This window comes from Vespula pensylvanica, chromosome 10, assembly GCF_014466175.1.
Source record: "Vespula pensylvanica isolate Volc-1 chromosome 10, ASM1446617v1, whole genome shotgun sequence".
Classification (NCBI taxonomy): Eukaryota; Metazoa; Arthropoda; class Insecta; order Hymenoptera; family Vespidae; genus Vespula; species Vespula pensylvanica.
This window is the reverse complement of record NC_057694.1, coordinates 4,447,439-4,465,418: the sequence shown is the minus strand read 5'-3', so window position 1 is coordinate 4,465,418 and position 17,980 is coordinate 4,447,439. Positions and strand designations below refer to the sequence as shown.

Sequence of the window (17,980 nt, the reverse complement as noted above, 5' to 3'; positions counted from 1 at the left end):
TTTTCCTTACTCGTGCACGCGAGAGACAAGCAAATGTATCTCAAATATGCGTTTTCCATTACCGACTCGAGAAATGTTTCCTCGACAACGGTGAGTCACGTTCACAATAAATTATTTTTAACTGGTGTTCGCTCGCGACGTTCAAGAAAGCGCGACTCGTTTATCGAGATGCGTTAAGTAAATAAATGCCAAGAAAATATTACTCGTCGCAATAGTACTATTTTTCCAACTCTTTTTCTTTTTCTTCGTCTTACATCTTTTTTTGATTTTATCGAAAATTTCAAGCAGTCGTATATATTTAATATAGCATTTATTTTTATTTCGCGATAAACATCGTGAGATACCTTGATTCTTTCAAATAGAATATTTTAATAAAATTTCTAAATATCCTTTCGTTTTTGAAGATAATCCATTTACATGATGTTACATTTTCCGGCTTGAAGTTGGTAAACGATAGAATAAATAGGCGTGAAAATAGCATGGATTTAAACAACGATGGTGAATCAGCGAAGAGGAAAAAAGTACGACGTCACTGCGGAAAATATTTGAACGTTTCGCGTTTTGTGTAAGGCAAAAAAACCGTCGGAAGCTTTTTGAGAGCGGGAACGCGGAACTTTCCGGAGAAATGACAGATTCCATGCACTGAGGTATAGAAGGAATAGGAGAAAAGAGATGGCGGAAGCGTCGACGTACGAAAGATAACCGCGGGTGAGACGTTTTTCCAATGGGAACCGCCACTCTACGCAAACTAGAAGGGCGCTTTTGCCCGTAGGTCTGTTCTGAATTTTCCATAGGAGCCGTTAACGATGAAATACGAGTCTCGTCGTCCAGCCGCGTAGTAAATTTCAAAACGTGTCTTCCGTCTCTACCTTCTGTCTTCGTTCTTTCCCAATTTCTCTCTTTCCGCTTTTATATTCCGCCATTATCGTAGCCTTCCTCGAAAAATTTGTCTTCTTTCTATGCTATTTCATCTCGATGAAAGCTTTGCGATCTCTTCTTTGCAAAAGAAACATGGTTAAGCCATACGAGTTAAAAAAAAGTATCATCAACAATGAATATTTTGGAAAGATCGCCGAGGTAAATAAGGAACACTGCTTCGTTATTAAGTTTTTCTATTACTTACGAAATACATCGAAGTGATTCAGTTTTCGTATCGTCCTGGTTTCATTGAATTCAACGTAGGTCGAAATACGGAGCTTAGGGAAGTACAATCTAGGATTTCTCTCAAACAAAGGCTATGGGGTGATTACCCAGAACAAAGCACACCAATGAGTTTCTATTGGCACTAGATCCTCCTATAGCTTTTCATCGATGTGGTATCAAATATTTAACGTTACAGCCCGTATTCCGGACAGTGTTATGTTTCTTCATTAGTTCTAGCATATTCAGTTTTGTGTACCCTCAATGAAGCCCGTTCGAAAAGGAAGATCGTTTGCGAATTTAATAAGGAAAAATGATTTTATCAACCCTTCGAAGGATCATCGAGCTTATGGAGAACTATGGGAAAACGTATACTCTTAATGGATTAAAATTGTACGAGAGTTCACCATACAATTCTTTGGTAAATTATTTATATATCTGATTTGATATTCAATTAAAGTATGATCATAGACAGTTTTTTTTCTGAAACGTGTGATATCGTACAAAATCAATAATCAAAAGAAAGGAATAAAGAAAACGATAAAATCGATGAAATTTCTCGATGATACCTAATTAGTTATCTCAATGGGAAGGAAAGTATCAAGCGAGTGGAGGATCAAGATGCTGAGCAAATAAGTAAATTAATCTTATACTATGTATCATTCCAACGACGAAGAAGAGCTTTTTCACGGAAATTTGGATGACAGGATTGACTCATTGAAGCGTAAAAAAGAGTCGAAATCAGGAAGTAAAGATTAAAGAGGAGAACGAGTATGGCTAAGAAGTCTCGATCGTTAGGAAAGCATAGTTCTAACGTAACTATTTCGAGTTCGTTCTAAGTTCGAGTAGACGTAAAGCGTGAGTATATCCTTTCGCGCATTCGGTGTTCGTGTATTCTGGAATTAACCGTGAGCACCGCATCGGCGCTGTTGCGCAACGGAGCATAAAACGAGGTATCCGGCGCGTTTCGTTGACGATGGTTTCTCGGTCACTAGAGCTGACTATCCTCGATTTGACTTCTCGTATTTCCTTTCAAAATAAATTTCTAAAAATCGAAAAACACACGGTATTGGAGAAGGGGGAAGGATATCGTAGTTACTCGGCCGAACTCTTGTATCGTCGTAACTATTTCTCTGGACGCTTCTCTTTCGATCTTCTATACCACTCTCTTGCTATTGCTCTGAAGGTGAACGCGCAGAACCGACGAACCACGCTTTAACTCGCAATCAGTTTAATGGTCGATCGATGGGTAAATTCGGTTAGAAGCTTCCTGAAAGGACTTTGGCTTTCTCCTAGGCAAGAAGAGATGCACGAAGCTCGCGCGTTTCCAAGGAAACGCAAGTCGTAGTACCGCTTCGATTCTATTAGCAACAGAGTGTAGTCAGGCCATGCTTTGGGTCTCTGTTACTCTTACTTTCTCATCCTCTTCTGTAGACTCTCAGGAATCATCTCCTTCTTGTAGCATCGTCGTCCGGCAAACTTTCTTCTTCCAAGCTCTTATCGCCAACGCGATACTTGGAACACTTCTTCTCTTCCTGTTTTTCCTCTTGGATCAATAAAAAAGGAAGTCATACCATATAGATATTCTTGTCGAACGCAAGCGTACATACGATGACGGATGAGCCGAGAAACAAAGCTCTGCTATGCTCGACGACATTCCAATGCAAATTGAACGAAATGCTTCGATGGCTCGTTTGTAGATAGCTTCGTGCTTGTATTTAATTGCGAATCTCTGTATTTCTGCATCAAACCGTATGCCAGCGGGAAAGCTCAAACATTTCGTTCTTCGAGCACGTTCGTTTTCAATGCTTGACTGATTGTTCGAGTAGTCGGTTAAATTCGCGTTAACGGGTGATGTTCGAACGTTAAGCCGACCGCCATTACGGTCCTTTCCTTATTTTCACCTGTTCTTTGTTCTCTTCTTTCTTTTATCATTTTCTCTTTTCTTCTTTTCTCTTCGATTTACTGAGCTTTCCTCGTCGTCTTGCAACAAATGCGACTTTGCAAAAGCTCAGCAAGTTAGCAAGTAGTTTCGTTTCTTGAGTACAAAACTTTTGTAACGTTAAAGCGAATATCTCTGTTGACTTGATACGATCGCATTCTAAAATTTAAATAGTATTGTGGAAGACGCTACTCAGCTTTACGTGCTTCCATTCTCGAAAACCACATGGCTTTGGAAATGGAAAGAGGAACGTGAAATAGTTTCCTAATTCGACGCGATAAATAACTTCTCAACTCTGAGTCTACGTTTCTGTTACTTCAAAGAGTCGTTAGAAATCGATCTTTTATCGATCATCTATATAAATAATTTTAATGTCTAAGAGGAAACTTGAGGAAACTTATGGGAAATTGTGAACGTCATCCGTTTACATTGGATTATTATTTTACTGATTTTTTTTTTTTATGATAAGATATCTTCTGTTACTTTTCTTTCACGTAATGTTATATGACGGAATAAAGGTTGAATAAAGGTTGATAAAAGCATACTCAAATGAAGTTTTGATCTCTCTTTGTAACATCTTGGCCTTCTTAATTTCTAAGACGAGAAACTTCAGCATAGTTTTCGTTACGCGTCGAGTCATGTTAAATATACTTGATTTAGTGGAGTAGTTTATAAAGTTTGAATCAGTTCGATATGAAGGCACAAATTTCAGGATTGAATCGATTTAAAATGAATTTTTCAAAAGATGTGACAAAGTAGTATATCGATATAATTTTTATTAATTAATCTTAGAGAGCTTGTTCTAGTTATGAGTAAATATTATTTTATCGCAAGTTTCTTATCAATTAATTTGGTTAATATCAAAATCTTATTAAATGAGTAATCATTGTTAAATATCAACATCCGTAAAGATTTCAATACTCGTCGAAGTTTATCGGCGATCAAGGTAACGAAAAAGAGATTACGTATGGCTTGCAACTTTCGACTTTGAATATCTTCACTTACCAATAACGGTGAAGTTGACTTTGAAATTTCTCGTGGGAGAATTTCGAAAGTCGACTCTGCACCTATATACACCTTCGTCGCTCTCACGAATATCTTGAATCGTCAACTGTGCCGGTGGATTTGCACGAAAAGTAGCACGATGACCCCAAAAATTTGGCGCACTCCATAGCTTTGCTTTTCCAAACTGTCGAATTCTTGCATCATAACTGTAACACAAAACGAAAGTCTTTAACGTTTGTAAAGCAAAAAATAGATTATACGGTTACGATGAATTTTTGGAGTAACTTTGGCGATTCGTCATAAGCTGGGATAAAGGATAAGGAAAGGTTCGGTATTCTCGTTCGAATCCCCAGTTCCAAACTCGATACAAACCAAGAAGTGCACTCGACTGAGAGAGTCAGATAACCTCTTACTTCGGACCTAGAAAGATAGTATTAGGGACCGACCGAGAGTCTGGGTTGCAATATCCCAAAGAAGCTTCATCCCCGTTGTATATCGTCCATGAAATGACGATAGCTCGTAACCGCCAGACGGTAAATATCACTAAACTTTTATTTTACGAATCGTTGCTTTTTAATGCTAGTTATACGAGCTGTCATTTCCTGCGGAATACGAATACAAATCGCCTAATTGTCCGTTTCCATACCACGTCTGACATCGTCGCGGTGAAATTTCCTTTCCTGTAGTTGCCGATAGTGTCGAAGTAATCATCCTCGGGCAAGCGTGTTAATCGTCGTGACGATATAGAGAATAAAGATATTTGATTGTAACGTTTAATCGTGTATACGTATTAGTATATAATATAAAGCAATAGAAAGAAAGTAATTTCGCAATACCCTTTTCAGGAATTGTTCAATTTCAAGAGATAGATCGTCATTATAGTGGTAGTAGTCGTCGTAGTCGTTGCTTTACGTCCTCTTTGTTGCTCCATAATTAGCTTTAATAGAACAAACCCTCCGTCGTCTTTGGCTACCTCACTCGGTCCCCCTCGATTACCAGCTCAAACAGGATCGAAACGAGTTGGAGAGTCTAATCGAGCGACAAAGTTCGAGGAAGTTTCGTGATAAGCGCTCGATCCCCAAAAACGACGTATACCGCAGACATCTCTTCGAGTTTCGACGGCCGTCTCCTCATCTCCTTCTATTAGGTTTATCCGAGACCGTAAGATAGATTGGATCGATTTTCAACGAAGACGATGAAACAGTAGCTTAAGACAGCTTCGATATGCAAATTTATTGCCGCGATTTAATACGCGTCCATCCTTGCCTTCGAATATGTTACTGACGCGCATCTTTCAGCAATTCGTTAAGCGCCATTGTGGTATTAGAAAAACAAAGACGGTGATTTAATGGATCGGGTTAATATAAAAATAGATGCTTCTTTTTCTTTCTGTTCTGTAGGCATTGGAAGCCTTGTAGAAGAATCTATTGATGCTCCAATTCTATTAAAGTGTCACATCGTCAAGAAGGATTCAATTAATGAAAGACCTCCGGAAATTTTAATTAATAAAATCTTTGAAAAATTAAGTTCGAGTAAAAATAATTTTATTACAATAGAATAACAACTTCATACAAAAATACGGATCTTGATGTGATCTCACGAAAAAGATTGTGAAAAGTTCTGGAATCTTTTCTTAAATTAAAAAATTTTATAATTTAATTAATATGTTTCTGATTGGGATCTATGAAGATATTTTTTGGTATGTGAGAAGGAACGTGTTGAGATCTATCATTTTTCTTGAGATCTTCATTTCTTGTATCGCGTTATTGAGAATACAGAATACGAAATTTTGAAATTAACAAAATATATCTCGTCATAGACTATCGATCCGACAATAAGAGTATTATTCAATGAAATATCTAATACACCTTTTGAGGATTCATCGATGAGTACTCTCGCCTTAATCAATAGTCAAGTTAGTTCTATTATCGTTCGACTGGTTCTATCATACAATATATCTTACTGTATCTTGCTTACCACAGAGAGTAATAAGAAACGTACTTCGCGTGTCGTCTAGTCCATTATCGCTTTCATATGTCGCAATGGCACGTAGTATTGCACAAATAACAGAATATTGTTCTGTTGTGGAGCTAAAATCGTCTTTTTGTTTTTTGAATCCTTTTTGCATTATCTGATAAGAGTCTGTTAGGTGTCTCTTTCTTGTCATCGAACGGCAGTTTCGCCATATATCTTTCGTGCTATTCATGCGTTACGTGTTACCGAAAATGTCTCTTGCAGGTCATCGCTTTTTCGGATAATGGTCACGTATATGTTCTGCGCTCTCGATCTCTCAAAATTTGGCAAGTTGCTCATCAGAGAGAGGAACAGGTTGTGAGATTGCGAATGATGGTCTTCTATTAGTCAGTTTCTTGCACTCTTTCGAAAACTATCTATCCTACTTCAGTTTTTGCAAGACTGTTTACTGCACCGCGATATTTAACTGCCTGACGCATGGAGGTCTGTAAAATATCTCTACGCTTAAGAGAATGTAAAAGTTTGTGCTTTCCGCGAACTCAAGGTCAATCTTATATTTTATTGTACGTTGAGTGCGTATCTGTACAACCACTGCATCTGTAAGTTATTATAATAAAACATATAATCTATTATTTCAAAAATCACAGTTCGTAATATATATAATAAAAGCTATTTAATTTCGCCTAATATACGTTTTGTATCTTTACTAATATAATGCTTGTTTCTATCCATGTCTATAGACTTTACCATTCTGTAATACAGCCTGAAGCACAAACATGAAATGTGAACAGCGCGATACTACTGCACTAGTACTCAAACGATTAAGTTGTACCACAGATTCACTTATTTTGAAATTATATGACTAATGAATGATGCAAACAGAAGAAATGTGATTATTTAATTTAAGCTTATGCCAATATTCATGATTACGCTTTCTCTTTGTTCGTTGTTAGTACGTATAAGTTGGATCGATACGTCTATTTCTAAGCTATGGTCGGTCGTTTGTTCCTTCGTTATCCCTTAGCGTATTTCGTACTCCTTTTAAATTTGATTTCAGGTGATTAACTGTTCACATCAATGTTCCTGATTGTTCAGTTATTCTCTATGATTCACTGTTTACTGTAATAACTCATTAAAATTGTATATTGATCGCGTTAAAATTTAATTTGATTCAAAGGAGCATGAAATATAATATGGAAGAACTTATGGAAGAATCTATTAATGCTCGATGCTAATCAAAGTACCGCGTCGTTGAGAAAACTTAACGGGACCTGTATGAGACAAGTTTAATTTAAATTAATAAAGTTTCTTCACAAGTTAAAGCGGGCCGATATGATCGTGCGAAGAATATTTTTCATGCTTATCTATAGCTGTAAAGCGCATCTAGTTGAAATGTTTTTGAGTATTATATATTTCTTGTTTATTAGAATTATAAGAAAATCTAACTTTTTCTCTTCAGTTCTTAAGTCAAGAGAAGCGTCAAAAAATTAAAAACATAATTAAACATCTTGAGATAGGTTTGTAAAGATTTTCAGTACGTTTGAAGAGAATTAATCAATCTCCTTTTACCGTCCATGTCATGGACTAAATTACTTTTATTTTTTTGAATTCTTGGAAAAATCAGAGCTTTTATATTTTGTATCATTCTAAACGATGAATGACATGTAATAATACAATATATTTTAAGCGTTTATCATCACTTTTCTATCTTCCTCGAATTTCATGTCATATGCTTTCTAAATTCAGCATATTCGAATTTTCTTAATAACAAACCTTCATTTTTATTGTCTCGCTATAATAATTTCTTTCTATAGGAATCTAAAATAAAACATTTTCAATAAATATTATGTAGAGATGATCGTGTTTGCATTCTTGATACTTGTAGGTTTAACTATAAATACATAGGAATACATGCGTATTTATATTGAAGGATATGAAAGCATCCCAAGGCTGTCGCTCATTGGCTTAATTCAGAGAGTTAACTGTAGTGACCCGTACGTAGCATTGGTTGATGGAAGCATCAAAACTGAATAGTTAATGTTGTTGTCAAAGAGGAAATTAGAAGAGGATGTGTAATATATATTGAGGTCGATAGCGGAAATTTACATGGTTGTGGTTCTACGAGTTTCCACTAAAATTACATATTAATAATATTGCATAACATTGAGTTAGCATAGCACTGAGATCGTTTCGAAAATACTGATGAATTTTTCGAACAACAAATGTCGTGAGAAGCTTTTAAAAGAGTAAAGATGTTGTCCGTTAAGGATTCGGAGACAAACATTCGTTTTAAGGCGTGAGAAAGAAGAAAAAGAAGATGAAGAAGAAGAAGGAAAAGGAAGAGCGAAATAAGGAAGGAAAAACTAGACAGAAGAGCGAGAAAGGCATAGGAGGTGAAAGCAAAGAAGGCAGATGGCCTCTAAACAAATTAAAATAATTGCTGGCGCCTTCCGAAAGCGGCCCTGTCTTCTACGAGCTAAAAGAAGGTAGTCCCATGAATACGGTAGTGTCAGTAGAACGAATGTTTCATGGAGGGGGTTGGAGGATTTAACCACTCTCGGGACTCTTAAAAGGAGCTTAACTTCGCGCATAAAATTAAAGCATTGTAATTGCAGACGGCGTCGCCACTGCGGCACTGTATTTCTTTCTTTTTCTTTTCCCTTCTCTCCGTTCCTTCCTTTTTCTCTTTAGCCCTTTTCTCCCTCATTCTCGCTCTTTCTTTTTCTTTCCCTTTTCCTTTATCTCTTTCTCTCTCTTTCTTTCTCTTTCTCTCTCTCTCTCTCTCTTTCTCTTACACACACTCTCCATCGAGGAGGAAATATAATTTGCTAGCTCTAACTTTCGTTCGCTCTACGACACGGGTGCTCGCCCGGAGGCCAGCAAGAGTGACAATGACAAAATGATATTTAATTACGAAAACTCCAGAGGCGAAAAACCTAGTCCGTAGAGATTATATCCTTCTGACGTAGTAATAAACGGGGTTCGCAGAAATTCTAATAACGCGGAGGCGTCGACGTCGAGTGAGAGGAGTAGGAGAAGCGACTGCAATTAGCGTCTAGCAACGTCAGTCGGCTACTCGTTACGCAGTATACATATTTTAAAATGTCATAAATAATATATTGAACGAACGCATAAACGAATGCGATCAAAAAATGAGTTATTCTTGTATATGGTTCATGTTTAAGTGTCAACTTAACAATGCGTTAAGAAGTATGCAACAAACGAGGTAGAATATCGAGTGGAAGATGCTTTTTTACTTTTTTCGTCCTCATTCACTTCCAGAAACGTTCTACGAACGAACGAAATTCTTGAGCTATAACTTTTACCTATTATGAGTCACGTGCTGTCGCGAGTGACAATGACAAAGCGGATTTTAATCGCGGGATAGATTTGTAAAAGGTTTTATGCTGTAAGATTGCTATGAGATTAATTTTTTTCCTTGTAAAATTAAAAGTTCTTTAGTCATAAAGGAATAGCAAAGATTTTAATAAAGTAATATTTTATATTCCTATCTATATTTGATATTTTTTTTCATCGATGTGTCTGATAAAAATAATATTAATACCTTGGTCAGAGTTGTATTTTTCCTTTTTTCTTTTCATCGGAATTGAACGAAGCTACAAATTCTCGATCTAAATATTTCTTTGATTTCGTCAAAGCCCTTTAGAAACACGATACCAACTATTCGCTCATCTTTCTTCTATTCAAATATCATTGTGAAATCCACCATTTTCTTCCATTATTCTTCGAAATGAGAATCCTGCCCTGGCATAATGAGAGAAGGATATCGATTCGATAGTTGAATATAATATCCGATTATATGGCCATTACTGACATTTACAGTGATTTTGTGTCGCAAACATTGAACAAGATTAATACCAGATGTGAAAATTTCGTTAATTTGAAAGGTTTACAAGAGAACACATAATCGATTCGAATTATTTTGTGAAATTAGATTTCATTGAAACAGCTTTTATTTTTACGAATCAATTGACTTATTCATAATCATTTTAAATTGAAAAAAAATTTCACGTGGATAATAATAACGATAGTTATAACAAATTACGCCGTTATATCTCTTCGTAAGTCATTCAATATCGCACATCCACGTATTCTCTTGCTGGATCGTTCTCTTACGAAAGCAATAACTCCGATGCCGTCCATTACTCTTTTTCTTCTTCCTTCGATTCCTTATTTCACTCTTCGCTCCAAGCCAAATCTCGACATCGTCCGCTATCGATCTTTTTGCCAAGAAAATGGTTCCTTCGATATTTCCCAGACCTTTTCAGGGACTTTTTAATATCATCGAATTTCAATATACCTAAATCCATTCAGCTATCGTTCTCAAGATGGTCAATAAAATAAGTGGGACGAAAATTCCTTTATTCGTGTTTTTGTTTATCCATACTCACAACTAATTTTTACGCGTTTGTCAATTCTTTCAAAGGTCACAATGCAGTAGTAGAGATGAAGCACTTGCTTTTTTTTACCATCTTTTTCTTGCATGGTTTTACGACTCTTGGCTTGGAATACGTGCGAACGATTAAACGAGCTTGGAATAAGTCTGTGACGTGGTTATAGTAGAGTTGCAAGCGAGAGAAGAGAGTAATAAAGAATAAAGAGAGAGAGGGAGAGAGAGAGAGAGAGAGAGAGAGAGAGAGAGACAGGAAAGGGCACCTAGTCGAGTTGGAGGGGTCGGAGGAACAGAAGAGGCGCGAGGATTAAGCAGCAGCAGTCGCTATGCATAAATGGATGACAGAAACAAAAGGGACTCGCTTCACGGAGGGAGCAACATTTTTATATTCGTCGTTTGGACGTCTTCTCTGGTATGTTTGCAGTTTACATACGGTTCGCGTGCGTTTTTCGTTCCAATATGGACCGCTTCGCACCTTAAAATAAAGCATAAACAGATAAAAGCTACCGGAGTCTGCGACAACAGCAATGATAACTTCTTTTACTTGTTCCTTTTCTCTTTCTCTATTCTCTTATCGTTATATAGATAGGAAAATTCTACCTCTCTAGCATTGATGAATACAAAATTCAACATCTTCGACTATTTTCTTTTTTTAAATGAAATTCTCGTTCAAGTATCGTTCAACATTAATAAAAGTATTTCTATCGAACGATATTTTCGATTTTTATAAAGTATCCGAAATACTTCGTTTTTATCCACAATAGAGAACATTTAAACGTGCGACATGAATGGTCTATATCGCGTATAACCTATCGGAGAATGTAGCGGGTTAAAAATGACCCGGAAACAAGTTTGAACGGAGATAAAGCTGTTGCGCTGCTGTTTTAGCACGATAAGCACGAACATTTCTAGCGCCTGAAAAAATATTAATAGTTTAACCAAACGTTATATATCCAACCGTAAAATGCTCTAGCCAGTTTTGCGTATAATTTTTATGGTATCTGAGCAGAAAAAGTTCAGACGTAATTTACTTTTGAAATATCTTCCGACTATTCAATACTTTATATATGGGCTATTTCAAAGTTTCAGTTTTCAGTATTTATTCCGAATGGCATCTGCAATATTTTAATGTGCTGCCTTTATTGAATATTTTAAATGCAATTTAGACGTTTAAATTCCAATCACTATCTAATATTATTTTTATATTAATATTTACGCATGTATTTAACAGGGAAAGAATACAGTATTTATAATAACGTTCAAACATTGAAGTCGGTATAAAATTATCATGAACGAAAATACGAATATCGAAAGACGAGGGTAACGTGTACGATAAGAAAAACAGGAAAGGTTTGTATAGCACTTATTCTGTGCCAGAAGAAACATCGATTCGTTCCTTTCGACGCAAGTTAGGCAAGTATGTATATTCGAGATATCGAACGAAGTTGCCGACCAGAGCCGAAAGTAGACGATGACCCGGCAGAAATCGATACTTGTAATTCTTTATCGATATATTTTATAGTTACACAATATCGTACAAGTACTTAATGGTTTTAGACGATCTCAAGAAAAATGGATATAATCGAAGGACAGCTTGCCGTTCGAATGTTACAAATGATCTTCATCTGCACCGAACCGCATCGAGTTCTATCATTATTTACTCGTAATACTGGTGAAATGAGCGTGTTTGAAAAGTATAGGATGTTGGCGAGATATATAGTTCTTGATTTTTAAAAACTACGCTATGAAACGATCGAATCGAAAGTTTCGTCTCCTGATATTACCAAATTCTTTAATAAGAAATATTTTGCAAAATTATAAAAAATGAAAAATAATAAAAGTTTGACGACACTGACGTAGTCGAATTACTGAAGTCGCGAATGTCGAAAAGGAAAGTCGAAAATTCGCTGCTTTCTTTAGAAAGAAGAAAAGCAACGGATCATCTTTTATCTTCGTCGTAAAAAAGTTGGTAAACGCTTTTCTGCGGAGTATACGAGATACAGTATAGAACGGAATAGCGCGTATGAGCATATTTTAACTCCGTATAGCAATGTGCAAGCGTAGGCTTTGCCGATGCGTTCTACAGTTTTTTTCTTGCCGGTCGTCTGCTTTAAGCGAACGGAATGCCGTCGGTAAAATTACTGCCTGTAAAATGAATGCATTTGAATTCGTGCTAGCTATTTATTTCGTCGGCCTGAGTGCGTAATGTGAATCATCGAGCGAGATATTGTACGATAATAAAAAGTTGTTTGACGTTCTATTTTCGATAAAATTATACCAAGATAGAAATATTTAAACATTTTTCGAAAACTTTGTTATTTATTTGTTATCTGTGTATACAATGTTATAATATATTAGGATGAAATAGGTTCGCGTTGGTCCCGACATATGTAGCTTCCAACAAATTATACTAAATAATTTACTGCGTAGCGATTGCACATCGAATATTTGCGTATCACTGTAAGGCACAGAAATCGTGATGTCCATTTGGAGAAGAGCTTTAATTACGTACTAAAATGTGCTCGATGACGTTATACGAGTAAACCGATGCTATTGTCGGTCATAAGTGACGGGATCGATCATATCTCGAAATGATACGTACCTATAAACCGTCGTGAAATTAGAGCATTGTGCGTATTGAAAGCGGTTAATGCGAAACGAGGACAATGTTCACAAATCGATCGTTGTTCGTCCTTCGATAGTTGGGACTAATTAGAAACTACGGTGAAGATGACAGGATGAAACTTGAGTCTGTAATATAATCCTATATACGATACGCATGCCTAGAGATACTTACGATGGTATCAATAGTCTTTGAGTTTCTACCATTTGATAACATTTATGGATAAATCTTCATATGCGTTCAAAGCGTTCTCATTAGTCAAATACCATTTAATCACGGCCGCACTGGCGTAATGTAATATCATTAAAAATATGGCTCACCGAGCATAGAATAAAGAGCTATTATCTCATACATTGTGCGTATGTTCAGCATATCGATCACTGTTCATTGAATTGCAAGTAAATCGCATATTTTCGGACATCGCAGTGTGTAAATCAGAAAGGACAGCAGTTTAATCGTGGAACGAACGACGCGCAACAATAGGTGACAATAACTGATAATACCTATGGCTTGCCGATTCGTTCGTAGAACGAAGCATATCGTAGAAATCCGCCGTTATACCGTGCGACGATGCGGACAATAGCACGATAATTCGAGCCGGTGTGTAACGCACACATGAACACTATCCTCGTGCTTTCTCCCGCAAGGGAGAGTACCCAAGTACGAACGGGCAAGCATGCACCCCTAATCGGTACACGTAAGGCTACCACAATGGAAGCGCGAACGCGAGGACAATTGTCCGCTCGATCGACGAGAGAACGTTTCCGCGGAGGTAGCGTTTAACTGAATATCGCGAGGCTTTGCACCGTTAACACCTAACGACGACGTGTCAGCGTCAGCATTAGTACCATCAGTGGTTAACCGTTAGCGCGATCAGCGCTTCTTGTCAATTGTTGGCCTTGCTGTTCGAGAAATTCGTGAGAAAGTTGTCTCCATCTTTATTTCTTTCTATCTGTCTCCTTTTATTTTAATCGATCGCATGCTTCGTCTTCTTCGTTTCTCTTCTTTGCTATTAATAAATTTTTAATTTATAATGTCTTTGCATCCGTTTTGTGGTTTGATATGTGATTTGACTTACGTATTTAATAATATACATATGTTTATAATAGATGCGGATTTTGTTTCAGAAATGTTTGCAGTTATAGTTTTCATAGAAAATTACAAATTTATTCATATATTTGCGATAATTAAAACACGACTCCGCATTTGATTTTTCGAATATCAAATATTGCAATAAAGGAGTTGACAATATAGACTCGTTATATGTAATGTACATATATTGATGTAATTGACTAGCGTTCGTTAATATTAATTAATTTATACCGTCTGAAAGAGAATAATGGAAACTTTATATATATATCTCATTTTTTAAATTATAAATCTACTGAAAAAAATGAGATCTGGCTAAGTACTCCCGCCATTAAACTATCCAGAAACAAAAAAATATCTTTTTAACATAACTGGCGCTTTATAAGTTTCTTTCATTTTGGATAATCGTAAAAAGAATTTAAGGGACAGAGGAAAATAGGAGAGTGGATAGAAATAATTTTTTGTAAAAAGAGGTCTTTCAAATGAGACGCGTCACCAAGCTACTTTTGAATAAGGGTTGAAAGTTCGGTGAGAGAGCAGCATAGGAGGGAACACGGCTTAATAATGTACCGAGCGCAATATCACGTCGTGCACGTTTAAAGCTTTAAGGATGTGCCCGGGGATACGTTTGCATTCGTGTTGACGATGCTCATTGGATCTTAACCGGAGCGACGAATTGGGGCTTTCTCGTTATCCGATATGTTAAGCTATAAGAAATCGCTTTCATGACCGCAATGATAGATACGCACGTACATCCCTTTTCCACATATAAAGCTAACAACAAGACTTTTGAGTTTCGATGTATCGTTACTGTGATCTTCTCTTTCCTCTCTCGAGCTTGTTGCAATCGCTTTATATTCTTTGAAAACGCTACAATGGTCATTGTGAAAACTCTTTTGAGGGAGTATATCGTTACTTCAATCGTTTTCTATCGTCAATAGATCATGACGTGACATCTATATTTATATATATCTACTTATACACATATAGTAAGTAAAAGCAATTATAATAAGGATGAAAACAATAGTGGAAATTATATATCTTACGTTCTGATTCTCGAAGGAAAGCAAGTCTGTATTTAGGCATATACTTTTTTAAAACGAGAATTTAACTATATATTAGAGATTATTTTAAATAATATTTATTTTGTATTTATAGAAATAAATACTTAAATTCAGTACATTAAAAATGATATAAATATGTAAAAGGAGGATATATTTTTATTAAATATATTTTGAAAGAATAAAATATTTATATATGAAGTGATTTTAGTGATAGATTTATCAAATCAATACCGAATAAAATTCTGGCTCTATATATTATATATATAAAAAAAATTTGTCAATATTGCGAGTAGAGTGTACGAGAACAAAGTAAATAACAAGTTTTAGTATCTGGGATAACGTTCATTGTTTTTATTCGCATGCTACTCTCACATATAATATATCATAAATATGTGTGTGTGTATGTGTATAGATGTGATTTATAAAAATAATTGAGCTGTCGATTACCCTAGGCTAGGATACGAATATTATTTTAAAAAGCAAAACATTCTCTATTTATATAAAAAAATTATAAAATTTCAAAAACATCTTTTAGTATTTGTATTTATGACTTTTTGCAATCATTAAAAAAATTAATATCTTTTTTTTAAAACAAAATGTTTAATACATATATATAAAAGGCACACCTTTTAAATAAAATTTTTTAATATAAGAGTGTCGAAGATAAAAAATGAAAGAAATCAAAATTGTAGGAGCATTTTTCACTCCCTTAAACTAAAAACGGCAGCAAAAAAGAATAGCATTGTACTCGCAAAAAATTCTTTATATATCTACGAAGATTTATAATTTTTTAAATTTTCAAGTTCAAGATTTTCTTTTGTTAATCTATTCAATTCCTTGGAGGACAATCTTTTTAAAAATGCCTATTTAAATTATGAATGGAGATGTTCGTACTCATTTATATCTATAAATCGTACATAACTATAAATAAATATAAATATGCATCTACGTTGGGACAGAGAAAATATTCGCGGAAATTGATCGACGAGTACGTAGCTCGAAAAGCAATATTACTATCATCTACTTATGAAAGATGACGGGATATGCATGGGTATACTCGTGTCTATGATATTATCGGTCACTGAATATCCGAATTTGTACTTGAATTCGATCGAATGTCCGATAATAAGGGGGATACATGACTATAAATTCAAATCGTTCGATATCGTTCCATCACGATGATATTCGATTATCGAATATTCTAAGCGAGAGTATTATCGATATTGAAACGATAAGATCGAAAATACGCATGATATAATATGTAAGTATTTCTTTATTAGAAGAAAAAATGATTTTATCGAAAAATAGTGACAAATTCATATAAAACTTGTCTTCTTCAAGAGACTGTTGTCTGCGTGCTGTTAATTACAGTTGCATTGTAATGAAAAATTTTTCAACGTGGCTCTATGATTTTTTCCTAGTTGTATCTTGGTGTAAAGTGCGACGTGGTATGAAACCCAATAACGCTGTGCGAGTCTACGCCATAACGAAAATGCATGTGAGAGCTATTTCAAAGAGCTGTTATCTGTCCTCGTTAACCATAAAAATCTGCTGCTCGACAAGAATAAAACGTTTACAAGGGCTCGTCTCGTTAGTTCGTTCGCCTTATATCGTTCGGCGAACTACGATTGAAGAACGAGTTCCGTCGAGATAGGAGGAATTTTGAGATAAATTCCGACAGCTACCTTGCAAGAATACGCATTCTATCCTGCGGCGATTACGACTTTAGTATCTCTATAATCTCTTTGTCTTCAATTTTTTGCATTAAAATAATGTCCTTAATATAGGTAATACCCGCTGAAACTAGGAATGTACTAAAGTACTACACTCAACGGCACCTGTCAATCACGTTATCTAAATAAAAGAAGTTTATGCTTTTAACCATTTCCGAGCATTTCCACTAGGAATTCTTTTTGGCTCGATGGTAGAAAATCGAAATTACAGTAAGATCAGCAAAGCAGTGTTCTTATAAAATATTTTGATTTTTACAGAAACTACTCGTCGTTCGGTCTCTTTTTCTAAAATCATTGTTAATAAGATTACACCGCGCAAATAAAAATTGCTATGCTTTTGGAAACTTAGCGATACTTTCGAAGATACGAGCCACATCGAAACGTATTGCTACTATTGCCAGACAAATAAAAGTTCGTAATGTTCAAATAGGAAGATGTTTCCCGAGTAAAAGGGGGAACGAAACATTTTTCTACGTGCTTTACCACGGAAAACGGTAGTACTTTCGGTTCGGTTCGGTTCTGATCCTGCTTTTATGGCTCTCCCAATAAAGAAGATATTTACGAGGCTCGAATCGTCCGTCGACAAAACTAACGTGTAAAGGATAGAGCAAGACGATTTGTGGTTTAGCGAAATCCCTGGTTTTCCGTATGATCGTCCTCTCTCTCTTTCTCTCTCTTTCTTTCTCAATAGTAGCGACCGAATCCATTATGTCGATGTACAAACAATTGCGAACTTATACCGTAAGACAAGGAATAAGAATAATTTTTTTTCTTATAAGAAAGATAGCTACGCTTGGTAACGCGAATGTTCCGTGTACAATATACTAAATAGTATATGCTCATCGATGATTATGATTTTACCTCATTCGATAGGAAAAACGATAAAAATGAATTCGTTTTCTCGTTCTTCCCCGTCGAGCTAGTAGGAGGAAATAATTTACTTTCATTGTAATCACCGACATTTTAGCTTGCTGTTTTTCTCTTTCGCTTTTCCTT

The 17,980-nt window shown here is 35.7% G+C and overlaps 1 protein-coding gene across 2 annotated transcripts in view; it reads right to left on the bottom strand.

Annotated features, from left to right (window-relative positions):
- LOC122632691 (nephrin-like) overlaps window positions 1–17,980 on the bottom strand; it is a 112,195-nt gene that overhangs the window by 76,690 nt on the left and 17,525 nt on the right. For both annotated transcript variants that reach the window (XM_043819817.1, XM_043819818.1), the window contains exon 4: window positions 4,088–4,293. In XM_043819817.1, coding sequence (XP_043675752.1) covers window positions 4,088–4,293 — 206 coding nt within the window. The remainder of the gene's footprint in view (window positions 1–4,087; window positions 4,294–17,980) is intronic.